The sequence below is a fragment of the Hemitrygon akajei genome, chromosome 5 (genome assembly GCF_048418815.1).
Source record: "Hemitrygon akajei chromosome 5, sHemAka1.3, whole genome shotgun sequence".
In the NCBI taxonomy this organism is placed as follows: Eukaryota; Metazoa; Chordata; class Chondrichthyes; order Myliobatiformes; family Dasyatidae; genus Hemitrygon; species Hemitrygon akajei.
In genome coordinates this window covers 95,193,488-95,216,590 of record NC_133128.1, presented here as the reverse complement: position 1 = coordinate 95,216,590, position 23,103 = coordinate 95,193,488, and the positions used below count along the sequence as shown (strand labels likewise).

General features: G+C 46.1%; 1 protein-coding gene across 4 annotated transcripts in view; it reads left to right on the top strand.

The window, feature by feature from the left end:
* Positions 1–23,103, top strand: part of LOC140728007 (MAP7 domain-containing protein 2-like) — a 222,790-nt gene that overhangs the window by 155,770 nt on the left and 43,917 nt on the right. For all 4 annotated transcript variants that reach the window (XM_073046095.1, XM_073046092.1, XM_073046093.1 and 1 more), the window contains 3 exons: positions 14,134–14,238; positions 15,494–15,547; positions 18,402–18,480. In XM_073046095.1, coding sequence (XP_072902196.1) covers positions 14,134–14,238; positions 15,494–15,547; positions 18,402–18,480 — 238 coding nt within the window. The remainder of the gene's footprint in view (positions 1–14,133; positions 14,239–15,493; positions 15,548–18,401; positions 18,481–23,103) is intronic.

Below are 23,103 nucleotides of genomic sequence, written 5' to 3'. Positions count from 1 at the left end.
GTCTAGAACTCTCTTTATTTGCTGCCGAAGGTGCTGAGAGGTGTGCCTGGGATGGGGCTGGTCTAGAACTCTCTGTAGTTGCTGCCGAGGGTGGTGAGCGGTGTGCCTGGGATGTGGCTAGTCTACAACTCTGTACTTTCTGCCGAAGATGGTGAGAGGGGTGTGTCTGGGATGGGGCTAGTCTAGAACTCTGTATTTTCTGCCGAAGATGGTGAGAGGGATGTGCTTGGGATGTGGCTCATCTAGAACTCTCTGTAGTTGCTGCCGAAGGTGCTGAGAGGTGTGCCTGGGATGGCGCTGGTCTAGAACTCTCTGTATTTGCTGCCGAAGGTGCTGAGTGGTGTGCCTGGGATGGCGCTGGTCTAGAACTCTCTGTATTTGCTGCCGAAGGTGGTGAGAGGTGTGCCTGGGATGGGGCTGGTCTAGAACAATCTGTATTTGCTGCTGAAGGTGGTGAGGGGTGTGCCTGGGATGGCGCTGGTCTAGAACTCTCTGTATTTGCTGCCGAAGGTGCTGAGAGGGGTGCCTGGGATGGGGCTGGTCTCATACTCTCTGTAGTTGCTGCCGAGGTTCGTGAGGTATGTGTCTGTGATTCGGCTAGTCTAGAACTGTCTGTAGTTGCTGCTGAATGTGGTGAGGGGTGTGCCCGTGATTGGGCTAGTCTCAAACTCTCTGTATTTGCTGCCGAAAGTGGTGAGGGGTGTGCCCATGATTGGACTAGTCTAGAACTCTCTGTATTTGCTGCCGAAGGTGGTGAGAGGGTGTGCCTGGGATGGGGCTAGTTTAGAACTTTCTGTATTTGCTGCCAAAGATGGTGAGAGTGGTGTGCCTGGGATGGGGCTGGTCTAGAACTCTCTGTAGTTGCTGCCGAGGGGGGTGAGGGGTGTGCCCATGATTGGGCTAGTCTAGAATTCTCTGTATTTGCTGCCTAAGGTGGTGAGAGGTGTGCCTGGGATGGGGCTGGTCTAGAACTCTGTATTTTCTGCCGAAGATGGTGAGAGGGGTGTGTCTGGGATGGGGCTAGTCTAGAACTCTGTATTTTCTGCCGAAGATGGTGAGAGGGGTGTGTCTGGGATGGGGCTAGTCTAGAACTCTCTGTATTTGCCGCTGAAGGTAGTGAGGGGTGTGCCTGGGATGGGGCTGGACTAGAACTCTCTATATTTGCTGCTGAATGTGTTGAGGGATGTGCTTGGGATGTGGCTCATCTAGAACTCTCTGTAGTTGCTGCCGAAGGTGCTGAGAGGTGTGCCTGGGATGGCGCTGTTCTAGAACTCTCTGTATTTGCTGCCGAAGGTGCTGAGAGGTGTGCCTGGGATGGCGCTGGTCTAGAACTCTCTGTATTTGCTGCCGAAGGTGCTGAGGGGTGTGCCTGGGATGGCGCTGGTCTAGAACTCTCTGTATTTGCTGCTGAAGGTGGTGAGGGGTGTGCCTGGGATGGCACTGGTCTAGAACTCTCTGTATTTGCTGCTGAAGGTAGTGAGGGATGTGACTGGGATGGGGCTGGTCTAGAACTCTCCGTATTTGCTGCTGAATGTAGTGAGGGATGTGACTGGGATGGGGCTGGTCTGGAACTCTCTGTATTTGCTGCCGAAGGTGGTGAGTGGTGTGCCTGGGATGGGGCTAGTCTAGAACTCTCTGTAGTTGCTGCCAAAGATGGTGAGAGTGGTGTGCCTGGGATGGGGCTGCTCTAGAACTCTCTGTAGTTGCTGCCGAGGGTGGTGAGAGTGGTGTGCCTGGGATGGGGCTAGTCTAGAACTCTCTGTAGTTGCTGCCAAAGATGGTGAGAGTGGTGTGCCTGGGATGGGGCTGGTCTAGAACTCTCTGTAGTTGCTGCCGAGGGTAGTGAGGGGTGTGTCTGTGATTGGGTTGGTCTAGAACTCTCTGTAGTTGCTGCCGAGGGGGATGAGGGGTGTGCCCGTGATTGGGTTAGTCTAGAACTCTCTGTATTTGCTGCCGAAGGTGGTGAGCGGTGTGCCAGGGATATGGCTAGTCTAGAACTCTCTGTATTTTCTGCCGAAGATGGTGAGGGGTGTGCCCGTGGTGCGGCTCATCTAGAACTCTCTGTATTTGCTGACGAAGGGGGTGAGGGGTGTGCCTGGGATGGGGCTGGTCTCGAACTCTCTGTATTTGCTGCCAAGGTTGGTGATGTGTGTGTCTGTGATTCGGCTAGTCTAGAACTGTCTGTAGTTGCTGCCGAATGTGGTGTGGGGTGTGCCCGTGATTGGGCTAGTCTCAAACTCTCTGTATTTGCTGCCGAGGTTGGTGAGATGTGTGTCTGTGATTGGGCTGGTCTAGAACTCTCTGTATTTGCTGCCGAAGGTGGTGAGGGGTGTGCCTGGGATGGGGCTGGTCTAGAACTGTCTGTAGTTGCTGCCGAATGTGGTGAGTGGTGTGCCAGGGATATGGCTAGTCTAGAACTCTCTGTATTTGCTGCCGAAGGTGGTGAGGGGTGTGCCCATGATTGGACTAGTCTAGAACTCTCTGTATTTGCTGACGAAGGGGGTGAGGGGTGTGCCTGGGATGGGGCTGGTCTCGAACTCTGTATTTGCTGCCAAGGTTGGTGAGGTGTGTGTCTGTGATTGGGCTAGTCTAGAACTGTCTGTAGTTGCTGCCGAATGTGGTGAGGTGTGTGTCTGTGATTGGGCTGGTCTAGAACTCTCTGTAGTTGCTGCCGAAGATGGTGAGAGGGGTGTGCCTGGGATGGGGCTGGTCTAGAACTGTCTGTAGTTGCTGCCGAATGTGGTGAGAGGTGTGCCTGGGATGGGGCTGGTCTAGAACTCTCTGTATTTGCTGCCGAAGGTGGTGAGGGGTGTGCCCATGATTGGACTAGTCTAGAACTCTCTGTATTTGCTGCCGAAGGTGGTGAGAGGTGTGCCTGGGATGGGGCTGGTCTAGAACAATCTGTATTTGCTGCTGAAGGTGGTGAGGGGTGTGCCTGGGATGGCGCTGGTCTAGAACTCTCTGTATTTGCTGCCGAAGGTGCTGAGAGGGGTGCCTGGGATGGGGCTGGTCTCATACTCTCTGTAGTTGCTGCCGAGGTTCGTGAGGTATGTGTCTGTGATTCGGCTAGTCTAGAACTGTCTGTAGTTGCTGCTGAATGTGGTGAGGGGTGTGCCCGTGATTGGGCTAGTCTCAAACTCTCTGTATTTGCTGCCGAAAGTGGTGAGGGGTGTGCCCATGATTGGACTAGTCTAGAACTCTCTGTATTTGCTGCCGAAGGTGGTGAGAGGGTGTGCCTGGGATGGGGCTAGTTTAGAACTTTCTGTATTTGCTGCCAAAGATGGTGAGAGTGGTGTGCCTGGGATGGGGCTGGTCTAGAACTCTCTGTAGTTGCTGCCGAGGGGGGTGAGGGGTGTGCCCATGATTGGGCTAGTCTAGAATTCTCTGTATTTGCTGCCTAAGGTGGTGAGAGGTGTGCCTGGGATGGGGCTGGTCTAGAACTCTGTATTTTCTGCCGAAGATGGTGAGAGGGGTGTGTCTGGGATGGGGCTAGTCTAGAACTCTGTATTTTCTGCCGAAGATGGTGAGAGGGGTGTGTCTGGGATGGGGCTAGTCTAGAACTCTCTGTATTTGCCGCTGAAGGTAGTGAGGGGTGTGCCTGGGATGGGGCTGGACTAGAACTCTCTATATTTGCTGCTGAATGTGTTGAGGGATGTGCTTGGGATGTGGCTCATCTAGAACTCTCTGTAGTTGCTGCCGAAGGTGCTGAGAGGTGTGCCTGGGATGGCGCTGTTCTAGAACTCTCTGTATTTGCTGCCGAAGGTGCTGAGAGGTGTGCCTGGGATGGCGCTGGTCTAGAACTCTCTGTATTTGCTGCCGAAGGTGCTGAGGGGTGTGCCTGGGATGGCGCTGGTCTAGAACTCTCTGTATTTGCTGCTGAAGGTGGTGAGGGGTGTGCCTGGGATGGCACTGGTCTAGAACTCTCTGTATTTGCTGCTGAAGGTAGTGAGGGATGTGACTGGGATGGGGCTGGTCTAGAACTCTCCGTATTTGCTGCTGAATGTAGTGAGGGATGTGACTGGGATGGGGCTGGTCTGGAACTCTCTGTATTTGCTGCCGAAGGTGGTGAGTGGTGTGCCTGGGATGGGGCTAGTCTAGAACTCTCTGTAGTTGCTGCCAAAGATGGTGAGAGTGGTGTGCCTGGGATGGGGCTGCTCTAGAACTCTCTGTAGTTGCTGCCGAGGGTGGTGAGAGTGGTGTGCCTGGGATGGGGCTAGTCTAGAACTCTCTGTAGTTGCTGCCAAAGATGGTGAGAGTGGTGTGCCTGGGATGGGGCTGGTCTAGAACTCTCTGTAGTTGCTGCCGAGGGTAGTGAGGGGTGTGTCTGTGATTGGGTTGGTCTAAAACTCTCTGTAGTTGCTGCCGAGGGGGATGAGGGGTGTGCCCGTGATTGGGTTAGTCTAGAACTCTCTGTATTTGCTGCCGAAGGTGGTGAGCGGTGTGCCAGGGATATGGCTAGTCTAGAACTCTCTGTATTTTCTGCCGAAGATGGTGAGGGGTGTGCCCGTGGTGCGGCTCATCTAGAACTCTCTGTATTTGCTGACGAAGGGGGTGAGGGGTGTGCCTGGGATGGGGCTGGTCTCGAACTCTCTGTATTTGCTGCCAAGGTTGGTGAGGTGTGTGTCTGTGATTCGGCTAGTCTAGAACTGTCTGTAGTTGCTGCCGAATGTGGTGAGTGGTGTGCCCGTGATTGGGCTAGTCTCAAACTCTCTGTATTTGCTGCCGAGGTTGGTGAGATGTGTGTCTGTGATTGGGCTGGTCTAGAACTCTCTGTATTTGCTGCCGAAGGTGGTGAGGGGTGTGCCTGGGATGGGGCTGGTCTAGAACTGTCTGTAGTTGCTGCCGAATGTGGTGAGTGGTGTGCCAGGGATATGGCTAGTCTAGAACTCTCTGTATTTGCTGCCGAAGGTGGTGAGGGGTGTGCCCATGATTGGACTAGTCTAGAACTCTCTGTATTTGCTGACGAAGGGGGTGAGGGGTGTGCCTGGGATGGGGCTGGTCTCGAACTCTGTATTTGCTGCCAAGGTTGGTGAGGTGTGTGTCTGTGATTGGGCTAGTCTAGAACTGTCTGTAGTTGCTGCCGAATGTGGTGAGGTGTGTGTCTGTGATTGGGCTGGTCTAGAACTCTCTGTAGTTGCTGCCGAAGATGGTGAGAGGGGTGTGCCTGGGATGGGGCTGGTCTAGAACTGTCTGTAGTTGCTGCCGAATGTGGTGAGAGGTGTGCCTGGGATGGGGCTGGTCTAGAACTCTCTGTATTTGCTGCCGAAGGTGGTGAGGGGTGTGCCCATGATTGGACTAGTCTAGAACTCTCTGTATTTGCTGCCGAAGGTGGTGAGAGGTGTGCCTCGGATGGGGCTGGTCTAGAACTCTCTGTATTTGCTGCTGAAGGTAGTGAGGGATGTGCCTGGGATGGGGCTGGACTAGAACTCTCTGTATTTGCTGCCGAAGGTGGTGAGGAGTGTGCCTGGGATGGGGCTGGTCTAGAACTCTCTGTAGTTGCTGCCGAGGGTGGTGAGAGTGGTGTGCCTGGGATGGGGCTGGTCTAGAACTCTCTGTAGTTGCTGCCGAGGGTAGTGAGGGGTGTGTCTGTGATTGGGTTAGTCTAGAACTCTCTGTAGTTGCTGCCGAAGGTGGTGAGCGGTGTGCCAGGGATATGGCTAGTCTAGAACTCTCTGTATTTTCTGCCGAAGATGGTGACAGGGGTGTGACTGGGATGGGGCTGGTCTAGAACTCTCTGTATTTGCTGCCGAATGTGGTGAGGGGTGTGCCCGTGGTGCGGCTCATCTAGAACTCTCTGTATTTGCTGACGAGGGGGGTGAGGGGTGTGCCTGGGATGGGGCTGGTCCAGAACTTTCTGTATTTGCTGCTGAAGGTGGTGAGTGGTGTGCCTGGGATGGGGCTAGTCTAGAACTTTCTGTATTTGCTGCCAAAGATGGTGAGAGTGGTGTGCCTGGGATGGGGCTGGTCTAGAACTCTCTGTAATTGCTGCCAAAGGTGCTGAGAGGTGTGCCTGGGATGGGGCTGGTGTAGAACTCTCTTTATTTGCTGACGAATGTGCTGAGAGGTGTGCCTGGGATGGGGCTGGTGTAGAACTCTCTTTATTTGCTGACGAAGGTGCTGAGAGGTGTGCCTGGGATGGGGCTGGTCTAGAACTCTCTTTATTTGCTGACGAAGGTGCTGAGAGGTGTGCCTAGGATGGGGCTGGTCTAGAACTCTCTTTATTTGCTGACGAAGGTGCTGAGAAATGTGCCTGGGATGGGGCTGGTCTAGAACTCTCTTTATTTGCTGACGAAGGTGCTGAGAGGTGTGCCTGGGATGGGGCTGGTCTAGAACTCTCTGTATTTACTGCCAAAAGTGCTGAGAAATGTGCCTGGGATGGGGCTGGTCTAGAACTCTCTGTATTTGCTGCCGAAGGTGTTGAGGGGTGTGCCTGGGATGGGGCTGGTCTAGAACTCTCTGTATTTACTGCCAAAGGTGCTGAGAAATGTGCCTGGGATGGGGCTGGTCTAGAACTCTCTGTATTTGCTGCCGAAGGTGTTGAGGGGTGTGCCTGGGATGGCGCTGGTCTAGAACTCTCTGTATTTGCTGCCAATGGTGCTGAGTGGTGTGCCCGTGATTGGGCTAGCCTGGTGTGTCTGGTGCAGATGTGATTATCCATGAGGCTGGATGTCTCCTAGTTTTCCGATATCTTGCCCACAGAATAAAACATTATCTCTTGGGCCATCCTCACTTCACTAACTGTGCCCTACCAGATAAGAAATGAAGAGTAAAGAAAAAGAAGAAACTTACTATATACTTACTCGCCCAAACCTGATGAGCCAAAGCCACTTGAACACTGGACCACTCACACAATGGCTGCTCCACTTGAACCTGCCTTATTTTTATTTGCCCTTTCTAATGAATCCAGCTCAGTGATTAGTTGTAGTCCGAGTTTGAAAAATTGCTGCAAACCACTGCCTTTTTAATCTTGAGTGCTCATCAGCTTGGCATCCAGAGTTTGGCTGACGTAGGCTGGTCGGAGAGGAAGGCGGTGGTGTGCATGTGTGAATGTGGTCTGGAACTTGTTGAGGGAATGAGAGTGGGGAAGGAGTGGGAATTGCTGGGAGGGGGGTGCCTGGGTCTGGTAATGGCAGACAAGGCGAGAGGAGGGGCTGAGGGAAAGAGAGTGGAGAAGGAGCGGGATAGGGATTTGGGATCAGAGGTAGGCAGCTGGGGAGAAATGGATTATTGTGAAGGGAGAAATAAAGGGAATAAGGCGATAGTGAGGGGATGGATGAATGAAAACCAAGACAAAGGGAATAAAAGAATAAGAAATGACAGTGGAGAGAGTTCTGAAAGTGAGGAAGATGAACAAGTTCAGAGAGGAGGTGTTGTCATAATTAGGTTTAATGAGAAGGCGCAAGGACACATGAAGAAAATTAACCCGTTTGTGCTAACAACAACTTTGGCAAATAAGATAGGGGAAATAGTATTTGCAAAAGTCCTTAATGATGGCAATCTATTGGTAAGATGTGCGAATGAGGAACAACTTGAGAAAGCATTCAAGCTAAAAGAGATAGGAAAATGCAAGGTGGAATATACAGGGAGGGTGGGAGCACGAAATGGTGGTTGTAAAGGAGTGATCACGGGTGTACCAATGAGTATAAACATGGAAGAGTTGAAGAGGAATATCAAAGGGGGGAAAGTAATTAATGTTCTAAGACTGAAAACAACAAAGGAGGGAATGAAAAAGGGAAGTGAAACAGTATTGATTGAATTTGAAGAAGAAAGAGTTCCAAGGAAAGTGTTCCTGGGTTTCATGCGTTACCCAGTAAGGGTATATGTGCCAAAGCCATTGAGGAGCTATAATTGTCAAAGGTTTGGACACATAGCTAAAAACTGTAAAAGGCAGAGGAGATGTGCTAGATGTGGGGATGATCATGAATATGGAAAGTGCGGAACAGGAGTGCAACCAAAATGCTGTAATTGTGGAGGAGCTCATAATGTGGTATATAGTGAGTGTGAGGTTATGAGACGGGAGAATAAAATTCAAGAAATAAGAGTGAAAAGAAAGATCACTTATGCAGAAGCTGTAAGAATGTCAAGAGAACAGAATAATGCTCCTAATGACCAGAGAGCAATAGGGATGCAAGAGATGCAGCAAAGAGTAAATGACAGGATTTATGTGGGAAAAAAAGCTCTAGTAACATTCATTGCAGGAGTCATTAATAGTACGGCAGAGATAAAGTCAAAAAGTGACAAAATTCAGCTGGTGGTCAAAGCAGCAGTAAACCATTTAGGGTTAGTAGGACTGACATGGGAAGAAGTGAGGGAGAACCTCACTAATCAGTCAAGCCAGGAAGTGTCATAGGTTGGTTAGTACTCATTATGGTGATTCTTTTGCAATGGAATGCAAGGAGTTTACTGGCCAATGGCCAGGAATTTAAGGACTTTATTAAGGAAATGGTTGTAAAACCAGATGTAGTGTGTATTCAGGAAACTTGGTTGAAACCAGCTTTAGACTTTGTGGTACATGGGTATACAATGATAAGGAAAGATAGAAATCTAGGAGGAGGAGGAGGTTGTGCTATGTTAATCAAGCAAGGTATACCGTATAGAGTACTGGAAAAAGGAGATGATCAGGAATACATAGTGGTGGAAATATGGGAGAGAGGGGAGGGAGTGGTTATAATTAACTACTACAATCCATGTAAAAGGTTGGATTTGGACAGCCTACTAAGGATACAAGGACAAAATAGACATAAAGTAGTGTGGTGTGCAGATTTCAATGCACACCACATTCAATTTCTGGAGATATAGATGAATTAAACAGTCAGGTGACTTCAGCAATTATTATGGCAGCAGAAGGATCTATACCCAGGAGTAAAAATAGGATGAATAGAAAAATAGTGCCATGGTGGACAGAGGAATGTTGTCTGGCTGTAAAAAACAGAAATAGAGCATTCAGGCTAGTTAAAAGAACCCCTAATATGCAGCATTTGATTCAATATAAGAAGGCACTGGCAGTGGTGAGAAGAACTATACATCAAGCTAAAAGGGCAAGTTGGAGGAGTTTTTGCAACAAAATAGGAAGAACAACGCCTGCGGGAGAGGTATGGGGAATGATTAAGAGGATGGGGGGAGATAGAAGGGATTGGGAGTATCCAGTAATGATATCTGAGGAGGAAACAGCAGTCTCCAGCAGGGATAAGGCTGAGATCATGGCCAAGTCATTTGTAAAGATACATAGTTCAGAAAATTTGTCAGGAGAAGGAGAAGGGAAAGAACAATGAGTCAATACCCAGGTGTGTTAAACAGGAGGAAAGAAACAGATGATATAATTGATGATCCATTTACTTTGGCAGAAATGGTGAGAGCAATAAAGAGATCGAGACCAACCTCCCCAGGGAAAGATCTAATATGCTATGTTATGCAAAAAAATCTAGGAGAAGGAGCGCTCTTGAAGTTACTGCATTTTTATAACAGAGTGTGGGAGGAGGGAAGATTACCAAGTGCATGGAAAGAAGCAGTAGTAATTCCAATAAGGAAATCTGGCAAGGATCCATCAAAACCCACTAGCTACAGGCCAATAGCACTAACATCAAATATATGTAAGGTAATGGAAAGGATGATAACAGAAAGGTTATCATATGATCTTGAGAAGAGAGGAATGCTGGCAAGTTATCAGAGTGGTTTTAGGAAGGGAAGGAATTCCATGGACTCAGTGATAAGGTTAGAGACTGAAATAAGAAAGGCCCAGGCAAATAAAGAATCAGTAGCTGCAGTGTTTTTTGACATTGAAAAAGCCTATGATATGATGTGGAAGGAAGGATTATTAATTAAACTGCACAAGATGGGGGTTGGGGGGAGAGTTTTCAATTGGATTAAAGATTTTTTGTTTGGTAGAAAAATTCAAGTTCGGATTGGATCAGAATTATCAAAACAGTGCATAGTGGGAAATGGCTCACCTCGGGGTAGTGTGATTAGCCAGTTACTTTTCATCATTATGATCAATGATGTCTTCACAAAGGTACCAGTGGATATAGGTAGGTCACTGTTTGCAGATGATGGGGCCTTGTGGAAAAGAGGCAGGAACACGGAGCATATAATCAGGAAACTACAAGGAGCAATTGATGAAGTGGTAGAGTGGGGTTATGATTGGGGGTGTAGATTTTCAGTGGAAAAAACTCAAACTGTATTTTTCACTAGGAAAAGAAGTGAAGTAGGGAAGAAGTTAAGGATGTATGGGATTGAATTAGAAAGGGTTGGATCATTTAAATTTCTGGGAGTTATATTTGATTCACGATTAACATGGGCAGACCACATCAGGAAAGTTGAGGAGAAATGTAAAAAAGCAATAAACGTGATGAGATGTTTGACTGGTAGGGAATGGGGAGCAAGTTGTTCAGCATTAAAGAGAATGTATATGGCTTTAGTAGGATCTGTGTTGGATTATGGAAGTGTAGCATATGGATCAGCAGCTAGGTCTCTTATAAGGAAACTGGATGTGATTCAAGCTCAAGTTTTGAGAATGTGCAGTGGGGCTTTTAAAACATCACCAGTATCAGCCCTGCAGGTAGAAATGGGAATAATGCCTTTGGAATTAAGAAGGATGCAATTGATGGCAAACTACTGGGTTAATTTGCAGGGACACAATTATTCTCACCCTGCTAAAGGAGTGTTGCAGGAGTCCTGGGAAAATGGGAGGTTTCAGAGGGAAAACTTTAGTCGGGTAGGGAATGATATTGCTAGATCATGTGGAGTGTTTGATCTAAGGATAAGTCCTTCAGTAGTTTATCCGGTTGTAGCTCCATGGAAGCTGGTATGGCCTGACGTAGACTGGCATTTGTTAGAGGTAAAAAGGAAAGGAAAGTATAAAACTGATTTGGTAAGTGCATTTAACTGTTATGTGATGGAAAAGTATAGTGATTATACTCAGGTCTATACAGATGGTGCTAAGGAACCTGAGACAGGAGTGACAAGGTTTGGGGTGGCTATACCAACAAAAGCAATTGCAATCAGCAGAAGAACATCTGATAAGTTAGCGGTGTATACAGTGGAGATGATGGCAGTGTTGGTTGCATTGCGTTGGGTGGAGAAAACTAAACTAGTCAAAGCGTTGATATGCTCAGATTCATCTTCAGTACTAGCAAGTTTAAGGTCTTCTCACTCAAACAGCCGGCAAGATGTAGTTCATGAAGTCCTTCAGTCAGTCACAAGAGTTGCAAATCAGGGAGGTCAGGTTAAGTCTCTATGGGTTCCAGCTCACGTAAGGGTGAAGGGCAATGAAAGGGTGGATGAGTTGGCAAAGAGGGCAATAAAGAAAGAAAATATAGAAATGCACATTAGTATCAGTAAAGCAGAGGTTAAGTGTGTAATCTGGGAAAAAATTAACCAAATGTGGCAAGAAAGATGAGACAGGGTGGGGAAAGGGAGGCATTTATATCAAATACAAAAAAGTGTTGCAGGTACTAGGGTAGGAAGTAGATACAGAAGAGAGGAAATTGTGTGGACTAGGTTAAGGCTGGGGCACTGTGCACTAAACCAAACATTGAAATTGATAGGGAAACACCAGACAGGATTGTGTGCGGAATGTCAGAAAGAGGAGTCAGTAGAGCATGGAGTTCTGAGTTGCAGGAAGTATAGGATACAGAGAGAGATGATGAGAATTAATCTAAGGGAATTGGGGGTGCAGGAACTCACATTAAAAGGGTTGCTGGGCATGGGTGAGAGAACACAGGTCAGGGTATTTTTAGCTTTCTTAAGGGGTACAGGGGTTTTTTATAGGATATGATGGATAAACAGAAATAGGGTACTAGGATGGGGAGGATAAAGTGTAGGTTAGGTTATGTGTATGTGTGCGATTGGGTGAAGGGATTTAGAATGTGAGTCCATCGCATACTCCGGAGCAGAAGGTGGCGGTAATGCACCATCAAGCTGGGTGCCAACCGCCGTAAAACAAGAAGGAAGGAGAGAGAGAGAGAGAGCTTGGCATCCATGTGACCATTATTACTAAACTACATCATGGTCTAATTGCATTTAAAGATTGGCCTAGGAGCCTGGTTTATTTTAAGACGCTTTTGATCAGACACTAGACTGCCACTGAAGAATTGGAAATTGATAAGTATGAAAAAGCTCATTTGTGGGGAGTAAAGGTCTGGGGATAAAAACTGTTTCCATGTACCCTCCCTGTAGTATTTAGACAACACTGTCTCTTAAAAACACAGGCTGCTAATTTCACCATGTGAGGGAAAAATAGAGAGTACAGAGAAGATTTACTGGGTTTCAGCACCCAAGTTACAGGGAAAGATTGAACAAGTTAGGTCTTTATTCTTTGGAGCATAGAAGGTTGAGGGGGAGACTTGATAGAAGTATTTAAAATTATGAGGGGGAAAGATAGAATTGACGTGGATAGGCTTTTTCCAGTGAGAGTAGGGGAGATTCAAACGAGAGGACATGAGTTGAGACTTAGGGGGCAGAAGTTTAAGGGTAACACGAGGGAATTTCTTTACTCAGAGAGTGGTAGATGTGTGGAACGAGCTTCCAGTAGAAGTGGTAGAGGCAGGGTCGGTATTGTCATTTAAAGTAAAATTGGATAGGTATATGAACAGGAAAGGAATGAAGGGTTATGGGCTGAGTGCGGGTCAGTGGGACTAGGTGAGAGTAAGCATTCGGCACGGACTAGGAGGGCCGAGATGGCCTGTTTCCGTGCTGTAATTGTTATATGGTTATATAGAATTGGAAACTGACAAGCGGTTGTTTCTACTGACACTTGTCCATTAAACTCTATAACATTAGTACTTCCAGCTTGTAGTAATAAAATAAATTTATGACGATTAAAAGTGCATTTAGTTTTGAAAATCATGTGAGAAAATAACTTAGTTGCGAGTCTGAAACTCCTTAATCCCGAACCCCCTTTCTCCCATTTGTATAATTGTTTTTATAATGCAAATTTTCTACAATGTGATCTTCGGAATGCAACAGTTGTGTTATAGCAGAGCAAACTGGGTTCATCATTACTACTAAAATGAGTTTAAATTCCACAGCTGCCGTGGTGAGAATTGTACTCTTATCTCTGGATTGTTGGATTACTGATGTGTTAAATGAACCAGTGCACCACTGCCATACCCTTCGATAAGGGAGAAGGGCCTCAGCCTGAAACAGTGACAAACCATTTCCCTCTGTAGGTGCTGACTTTCTCCAGCATCTTGTGTTGCTCCAGATTCCAATACCCACAGTCTCTTGTGTCCCTGTTCTATCTGAGAAATACAAGAGGTGAAAGAGGCTGGAGACCTAATGCAGGGTTTGACCCAAAACAACTCCATTCAACCTGCTAGACTGTTTCACCAGCACTTATGGCTTCTATTTTCCACCTTTCTACCACACCTTGCTGTGTGCAACTCCCATGCAGTTTCTACAGAGCCTTTCTGTGAAAAAGTTTTTATTATTTCATTCCTTATAATCCCAGTTCTCAAATTCCTATGATTGCTTTAAGTAACTCAGTTGGATTACTTCTAATCTTTCTTAACCACAAGCCATTTATCTTCAGATACTACTCTGTAATCATGGAGATCATTCTAATTCTGCATCATCTTGTCTTCTTGCCGTGATAATATTTATTTATTTAATGAGATACAGCACTGAATCGGTCCTTCAAGCAGCACCCCCTAGCAATCCCCAAATTTAACCCTAGCCTAATCAATAGACAATTCTCAATGACCAATTAACTTACCATGGGAGGAGACGAGAGCACCTGGAGGAGATGGAGCACCCAGAGGAAACCCATGTGTCCACAGGGCAGAACATACAAATTCCTTCCAGCCACCAGCGGGTAATGAACTCAGATCTCCTGTACTGTAAAATGTCCTGCTAACCATGCTTCAATTTATACAATATAATGAGATAGTTGAGAGATGGGTGAAATATTGTTGAGTACAACTAAGGTACAGGATGAGGAATTGAGCTCTGAAAGCCGGCTTCTCTTATTTAGACAGGCACTCAGTGCTCATCTGGTGAGGTGCTGGATTGACTAACAGTGGTGATTAGAATTGGATTTTTTCCCCTGAAATTTGCATTGTTTATTAGGCTAAGATGCAGATGGCTGTAATTTAAGACTTTGTGTTATTAATATCTCCCTTATTTCTCTGTCTTCAGAGGGAAGAAGCTGAAATCAAGGCTCAAGAGGCTGCTGAGCGGCAGCGGCGATTACGGGAGCAGGCCATCCTGCAGGTTGAACAGGAGAGGTTGGAGAGAAAAAAAGTAAGTGAGGAGAGATGAAGGAGCAAGCTCCTGATACAGAAAGGGTTTCAGTTAAAGAGAAGAATAAAAATTGTCTGATTGACTAACGCACACAAACTGTGGGAGAAATTCAGCAGGTCAGGCAGCATCAATAGAGAGGAATACACTGTCAAAGTTTTGGGCTGAGTCCCTTTATCTGGACTGGAAAGGAAGGGGTGAGATGCCAGATGAAGAAGATGAGGTTGGGGAAGGAGTGCAAGCTGGCAGGTGATTGGTGAAACCAGTGGAGGAGGTAGGTGGGGAGGGAAAATGAAGTAAGAAGCTAGGTGATGATAGGTGGAAGAGCTAAAGGGCTGAAGAAGAAGGAATCTGAGAGGATAATGGACATGTAAGAAAGGGAAGGAAGAGATGATGGACAGGTGAGGGGAAGAGAAAATGTGAGCAGGGATTCAGAATGGGGAATTGAAAAAGAAGGAAAAGGGAGGGGAGAAATAACCAGAAGTTAGAAATCAATGTTCATGCCATTGGGTTGGAGGCTACCCAGACAGGATATGAGATGGTGCTCCTCCAACCTGAGTGTGTCCTCTTTGTGGCAGTAGAATAGGTCGTAGACTGACATGTCAGCATAGGAATAGAAAGTCAAATTGAAATGGGTGGCCACTTCTTGCTTCACTTTTTGTGGCAAACAGAGCAAGGGGTGCTCGACCATGTGGTCTACCAATCTACCAATCAGGTTTCACTGATGTAAAGAAGGCAGCACCAGTTGCTCCAGATACAGTTATTTGATAGGTTCACAGGTGAACTGCTGCCTCACCTGGAAAGACTGTTTAGGGGAATAGTAGCGAGAAAGGATATGTTGGGACAGGTGTAGCATTTATTCTGCTTACAGAGGTAAGTGCCAGGAGGGAGATCAGTGGAGAGGAACAAATGGACAAGGGAGTCATATAGAGAGCAATCCCTGCAGAAAGTGGAGAATAAGGAGGAGGTAAAGATATGCTTAGTGGTAGGATCCCACTGTAGATGGGAATAATGTTTTGGGTATGGAAACTCATGGGGTGGTAGGTAAGGACAGGGGAACCCTATCCCTGTCATTGTAGCAGGAGGACAGGGCAAGGGAAGATGTGTGGGAAATGTGGATGAGGGCAACATCAATGGTGGTGAAAGTGAAAACCAGTGTTTTGAAGAAGGAGAGCATCTCAAATGTTTTAGAATGGAAAGCCTCATGCTGAGAACAGACAAAAAGGAATAGCATTTGATTGACTATGTTCTTTTCTAGAGAATAGAAGAGATCATGAAACGAACCAGGCGAAGTGACACTGGAGAGACCAAGGTAACAAACAAGATCAGTAACAAAACTCCCCCATCCATTCTTCTGAGCAACAGCTTTTCCCATCACTGAACATTTTACCATTCTGGAGAATGGTCTTATTATTGCAACCCAATATTCTCCATGAGTCCAAGCCAGAGAATTCAATGGATTGTTTTCTGAGCTTATTAAGATACAGAGGGCATTCAATGCATTGAGTTAATTCTAGCTTCTTGGGGAATGATCCGATTGGACCTGGTCTTCATCTCCATACTTCCCTGCAACAACTTCTCTCTTGCACCTGACTGTCAACTACCCTTGGATTCTTGTTGCCATTGACCTACAGTGAGGGGTAATTGACAGCAGCCAGTTAGTGTATCTGTTTGTGTTTGGGAGGAAGTGTAAAGCCACACGGTCACAGGAGAACATGCAAACTTCACACAGTGCCCAAGGCACTGAAACTGTGTCTATAGTGCTCTAATGCAATGACTGTACTGTCTGCCTCAGTGTGCTGTCTTGTCAGTATCATGTGAAAGGGAATGGGTTGCAGGAAAATAAATGGGAGAATGTAACTAGTGGAATTGCTTAATGGGCTGGCATAGATTCAATGGGCTAAATGGCCTCTGCCATAAGGACTACACAAATAGCTTCCAAGGTCAAGATAGAATACTGGTTACTGAATTTTGAAGCAGCAGCACTATCCTTGCTTGGTCTTTCCTCCATCTGATGTCCATGCATGATTTGAATACAAACTGAAAATGTAGTAGAGGAAGTGTAGTTCATTTTGCATTGCTTCGTATATCTATTAAATACCATAAAATGGAACCTCTACATAGCCGACGTGGTACTATCACGAACTGGAATATATGCACCCTGACTGTTTTTTTGATACCCCATCTTCCCTTCCCATGGAAGCTCACGGGCCAGTCAGAAGTCTGCATGCACAAGCATAGGCCAGCCAGCACTCAGGCTGTGTGCAAGTAAATTCAGCCATGGGCTCCCACTCACTATCAGTGATTTGTAATAATTTTCCCTGGCATATCTTTTTACAGTTCACTGTGTTTGGGAGTGTGTCAGCAATGTTATTGTTTATTGAATGAAATGATCCAAATGGTGTTAGGTCCATTGTTGCAGGGCCTGACGGGGTTCTGAAGGGGTCGTTCAGCACAATACACAATCTGCTGGAAGAACATTGACAATTTCTTTCCTCTCAGCCTGCTGAGTTCTTCCAGCAGGTTGTACATTGCTCTAGATTCCAGCATCTGGCAGTCTTTACTGTTGCTAAAAAGCACTCAACGTTTTGGGTCGAAACCCTTCGTCAGGTCCTGACCAAGTCCTGACGAAGGGTTTCGACCCGAAACATTGACTGCATCTTTCAACGGATGCTGTCCGACCTGCTGAGTTCATCCAGCTTTTTTGTACGTCTTGATTTGACCACAGCATCTCCAGTGCACTTTGTGTTTAGTGTTTCTAAGGTGTATGACACGTTTACCTTCATTGGAGCATTGCGTACAAGAGATAGGATGTCATTTTAACGACTGTACAGGTCATTGCTAAGACCAAACTTGGAGTATTTTGTACAGTTCTGGTCGTCCAACTGCAGGAAGGATGTCATTAAACTGGAAAGGTTGCAGAAAAGATGCATGTGTATTTTATTCTGCTAGAGGACTTGTGTGATAAGGAGAAGTTGAAAAGGCTGAGTTTGTAGGAGGCTAACGGGTGACCTCAAAGGAGTGTATAAAATCATACGGTTGTAGATAAGGTTGATGCTCATGGTCTTTTTCCTAGGATGGAGAATCTAAAGCTCAAGATTTAAATGGTGCCTGAGGGAAAACTTCATCACGCAGAGGGTGCTGGGTCTATGGAATGAGCTGCTGAGGAAGTGGAACAGGTGGGCAGGTACATGGATAGGAAAGGCTAAGAGAGAGATTGATCAAATGTGAGAGAATGGGACTAATTTGGATAGATACCTTGGTCTATGTTGTTGAGCTGAGCCAAAGGAGACATTTCCCTGCTATATAACCAACACACAGACTGGTTTGGTCAGGCAGGGGCAAATTCCCTGCTATATAACCGACACACAGACCGGTTTTGGTCAGGAAGGAGCAGTTTCCCTGCTATATAACTGACACACAGACTGGTTTGGTCAGGCAGGGGCAAATTCCCTGCTATATAACCGACACACAGATTGGTTTTGGTCAGGAAGGAACCGTTTCCCTGCTATATAACCGGATAGAATCCATGAGCAGTTCAAGTTAAGCATACAATGACTTCTGGAGGTAAATGGTGGACAGGCAGTAAATACAACCCTTGCTACTATATCCACATAGAGGGACAATTACTTACCTTGCTTATCCTTCTCTGCTTTTCAGAATCTTACTGTAGAAAACAGTACGCTCAAGCTTGTATTGCAAAATAGAACAAATAAGGTTACTTTTCTGCTAAGTGGACATGTGCTGTTATTCTTAAGGTAATTGCACATCAGCTTCCTTTGGAGTTAAGTACCTGATTCTCAGAAGAGCCTCTCAGAAAGAATGCCCACGTGTGCTCTGTGATGCCAGCTGTTCACTGGCAATGGGGACAGCATCTCCAGCTGTTACTGCCAGCTACTGTGCTTGTGCTTTCCTCATAGTATGTCATAGACTTGTTCAGCATGTTCATTTGGCTGGAATATAGAGTCCAATTCAGGAGCTCAGAAGGTTGTCTGAGAGTAGTGGGAATTATTCACATAAATGATAGCAATGGTTCTTCCTAGCTGATGGTAGAAAACAGTGGAGTTGGGGTTGATCAATGAGATCTAATAGCAACATCAAGAAGAATTCTGACAGAACAAGTGAGGGGATATTATTATTAAATCTCCTAAATGTTTTGCTTTCAGAAAGAAGAAATTAAAGCAGAAGTTGAGCTAACAGAGAACAGTGCAAAGGAGCATCAAACCTTGACCTCCATGGAACCAGGTAATCTCTGTTCCTGGGTCATTCTAATGTGATTAATTCTATTGTGGAGCATCATAAAGGAGAAGTTGTGTTTACGGGATAAGCAGTTTCTTGAACTATTAGTAATGTTGGGAAGAGCTGGATCAATACTTACTTTGCATGGTTCTGATAGAGCACCAAAATGCTATGTTTTTTATGATTCTTCACTGGACTGGACATTAAGGAAGAAATTGTGAGGAATCGTGGTTTCACAAGGTGCTTCCTGTTCTGTAACAAATTCTATTCCTTTGGAGGAAGAGCAGTTTGAAAAGTCTTTTCCTTAGGTAGTAGGACTTGATCCTTTTGAGACCATTGGATAAAGGAGTAGAGAATCAGAATCAGAATCCTTTATTATTGCCAAGTATGAGGACACATACAGGGAATTTGATGCTGGTTTCCCTGAGCTCTCTCTGTACAGAATTAAAGGCAAACAAAAACAATAGTGCAAATAATCATAAACTATATACAATGAGGTCCACCTCACTGAACGTACAGGTAGACTTGATTTATAATGGACTAAAATTCAAGTGTTCATAAGACTGATGGCATACGGAAAGAAACTGTTCTTGTACCTATTTGTCCTGGCATACAGTGATCTAAAGCGCCTACCAGAAGGAAGGAGTTGGAACAGGTGATGTCCAGGGTGTGATGGGTCTGCAATAATGTTGCTTGCTCACTTCCTGACTCTAGATGCATATAAGTCCTGGATCGAGGGCAGCTTCACACCAATAATCCTTTCCGCAGCCCTGACGGTTCTTTGGAGTCTATTGTCTTGTTTGGTAGCTGATTCAAACCAGACAGTGATGGACGAACAGAGAACAGACTGGATTATTCCTGAATAGAACTGAATCAGCAGCTCCTGAGGCAGGTTGTACTTCCTGAGTTGACGTAGGAAATACAACCTCTGCTGAGCCTTTTTGATAACAGTGTCCACGTTGGGTGTCCGCTTCAGGTCCTAGCAGATTGTGGAACCCAGAAATCTGAAGGTCTCCACAGCAGGCACAACACTGTTGAGTATAGTGAGTGGGGGCTCCTCCTGAAGTCCACTGTCATCTCCACAGTCTTGAGCATATTTAGTTCCAGATTGTTCTGACCACACCAGAGGACCGGCCGTTCCACCTCCCGTCTGTATGCACACTCATCACCGTCTCGGATAAGGCCAATGACAGTTGTGTCATCTGCAAACTTCAGGAGCTTAACAGATGGATCCTGTGAGGTGCAGTCATTACTGTAAAGGGAGAAGGGTGTCCCTGTGGGGCACCCGGTACTGATTGTCCGGGTGCTGGAAATGATGCTCCCCAGCCTCACTTGCTGCACCCTGTCAGTCAGGAAGCTTGTGATCCACTGACAGATGGCGGGGGAGACAGTAAGCTGGGTGAATTTGGAGTGGAGGATTTCTGGGACGCCGAGCTGAAGTCAACAAACAGGACCCTCACAGAAGTTCCTGGGTTATCGAGGTGTTGTAGAATGTAATGCAGTCCCATGTTGACTGCATCATCCACTGACCTATTTACCTGATAAGCAAACTGCAGGGGGTCCAGCAGGGGGCCTATGATGTCCTTCAGGTAAGCCAACACTAGTCTCTCAAAGGACTTCATGACCGCAGATGTCAAAGCAACAGGCCTGTAGACATTTAGTCCCTTGATAGTGGGTTTCTTAGGGACTGGAATGATAATGGAGTGCTTGAAGCAATGAGGGACTTCACACAGCTCCAATGATCTATTGAAGATCCGTGTGTAGATGGGGGCCAGCTGATCAGCGCAGGTCTTCAGGCTGAAAGGTGACACACCGTCTGGGCCTGGTGCTTTCCTGGTCTTCTGCCTCTGGGACAGCTGACTCAGCTCCCTCTCACAGATCCTAAGTGCAGGTACAAGGGAGTTGAAGTGAAGGGGGGTAGGGGGAGCAGTTTTTGTAATGTAGGGTGAGAAAGCAGATACTAAGATGTCAGAGTGATGGATGATGGGGATTGCAGGTAGGTCTGTGTTTTGGCTGGGGGGGGAATGAAGGTGTCGAATTTACAATAAAACTTGTTCAGATCGTCAGCCAGTTGATGGTTCTCCACAGCCTGAGGGAATGGTTTCTTGTAGCTGGTGATCTCTTGGAGCCCCTTCCACACTGACATTGGGCCGTTGTCTGAAAACCTGTTTTGCAGTTTTCCAATGTAGCGCTTCTTCGCTGCCTTAATCTCCCTTGTCAGTGTGTTCCTGGCTCGTTTGTACAGAATCCTGTCCCCTCTTCTGTACGCCTCCTCCTTCTCCCGACGAAGCTGCCTGAGTTGTGATGTGAACAAGGGCTTCTTGTTATTGAATGTGCAGAAGGTTTTTGTTGGAATGCACATGTCTGCACAAAAACTAATGTATGAGGTCACGGTGTCAGACAGATCATGAAGATCTGTAGCTGCAGTCTCAAAGACACTCCAATCCATGCAGTCGAAACAGGCCTGAAGTTCCAGCTTTGACTTGACTTAGGCTTTTTGGCCTATTTAGTCTACTCAACCACTCAGTCATAGTTGATTTTTATTTCAACCCCATTCACCCACCTTTTCCCCATTACCCTTAGCAATCATGAGCCTAATAATCTCTGCCTTAAGTACACACAGTGACTTGGCCTTCACAACCATCTGTGGTAACAAATTCCACAGAATCATCATCCTCTGGCTGAAGAAATTTCTCCTCATTTGTTTTAGAACATAGAACATATAGTACAGCACATTACAGGCCGTTCGGCCCACAATGTTGTGCCGACCCTCAAACCCTGCCTCCCATATAACCCCCCCCCCCACCTTAAATTCCTCCATATACCTGTCTAGTAGTGTCTTAAACTTCACTAGTGTATCTGCCTCCACCACTGACTCAGGCAGTGCATTCCACGCACCAACCACTCTCTTGAGTGAAAAACCTTCCTCTAATATCCCCCTTGAACTTCCCTCCCCTTCCCAAGTCCTCTTGTACTGAACAGTGGTGCCCTGGAGAAGAGGCGCTGGCTGTCCACTCTGTCTATTCCTCTTAATATCTTATATACCTCTATCATGTCTCCTCTCATCCTCCTTCTCTCCGAAGAGTAAAGCCCTAACTCCCTTAATCTCTGATCATAATGCATACTCTCTAAACCAGGCAGCATCCTGGTAAATCCTCTGTACCCTTTCCAGTGCTTCCACATCCTTCCTGTAGTGAGGCGACCAGAACTGGACACAGTACTCCAAGTGTGGCCTAGAAGGATGGATGTCCTTTTATTCTGAGGCTGTGCCCTTGGATGCTAGACTCTCCTACTAGTGGAAACAACCTCTACACATCCACTTTATCCAAGCCTTTCAGTGTCCTGTTGGAGATTGTCCACCATCAATACAGATGCAGATACATGAAACTCTCCTCATACATTAAGCTTTTTTCTCCTAGGATCATTCTTGTGATCCTCCTCAGGGTCAGCATATCTTTCCTTAGATACCACGTTGGAGTTGCAGTTACCTTGTGCAGAATGAATTTGGAGTGATTTATTATCAAACTCAATTCTGGGATAAAGTGAGTTTATTCTGACATTGCATTTTCTGATTTTAGAGTTATTTTTGACCACACTCATGTTATTGGTTGTTTTGACCTTGCCCTATCTAAAAAAATGTTGCCAATCTCCTCAAGGGAGATGTCATTTTTAAAATCATTTTTATTACCATTGGAGTAGTATTGCATTTTTTTCATTTAATCAATCTGAAATACTTGTGATAAATATTTGGATTATCAGAACCAAAGCACTGAAGTTTTAAACACCCACCAGACTGCCAGAAATTCCATCCAGTGCACTTTTCTAAAGAAATTCTGCCATTTCTTCCCTGACCTGGATAACGTCTCATTCTGCTCCTGAATCATCAATAACTCAGAGTGGTTTCATTACGCTCCATAGGTTAAAGGGGGTGGTCCATCTTCAATGCCTGATGCATTCTGAAGGTAGCCAACGCTGCATCAACAAGAACAAATCCAGAGAAATATACTAAAGAAGTGCAGACCTCTTTTTATGTGCTGATTCTCCATTGATATGTCTCTCCTTAAGGCTGATGTAAAAGCCTTTATAAAGATTGTAGTATCGCATACCACTGTTTCTCTACAGGAGCTGTTGTTACTGGAAACCTTTTATTAAATTTTTGCAACCCTCCAATAAACTTGCCACAACACCACCAACACTCTTTCACTCTTGTTCCCCCAACCTGGAACAACTAACAATCAAACACTGACCATTCTACTTACCAAGGGAATTCTCCTCCGTGATCCCGACTGCAGTTTATACACTGCCAAAGCTGACATTAAGTAGGTACTTGAGGTGTTGAGTACAACCATCAGCAAACAAGGAATAGCCTATCTCGATGCCTTTCAAATCATTGTTGGGGACATCAGTAAAGCTTGTTTGAAGAAATCTCTGCCCTTTTATTGTCAATGTATAACCTGCAGTACCAGGGGTCCCAACATACTAGACCTCTGCTATGCTGCAATAAGGAATGCCTACCATTCCATTCCCTGACCACATTTCTGCAAAATCTGATCACCTGGTTGTCCTTCTACCTGTGTACAGGCAGAGGCTAAAGAGGCTTAGGGATTGCTTTGAGTTGGTGGACTGGAC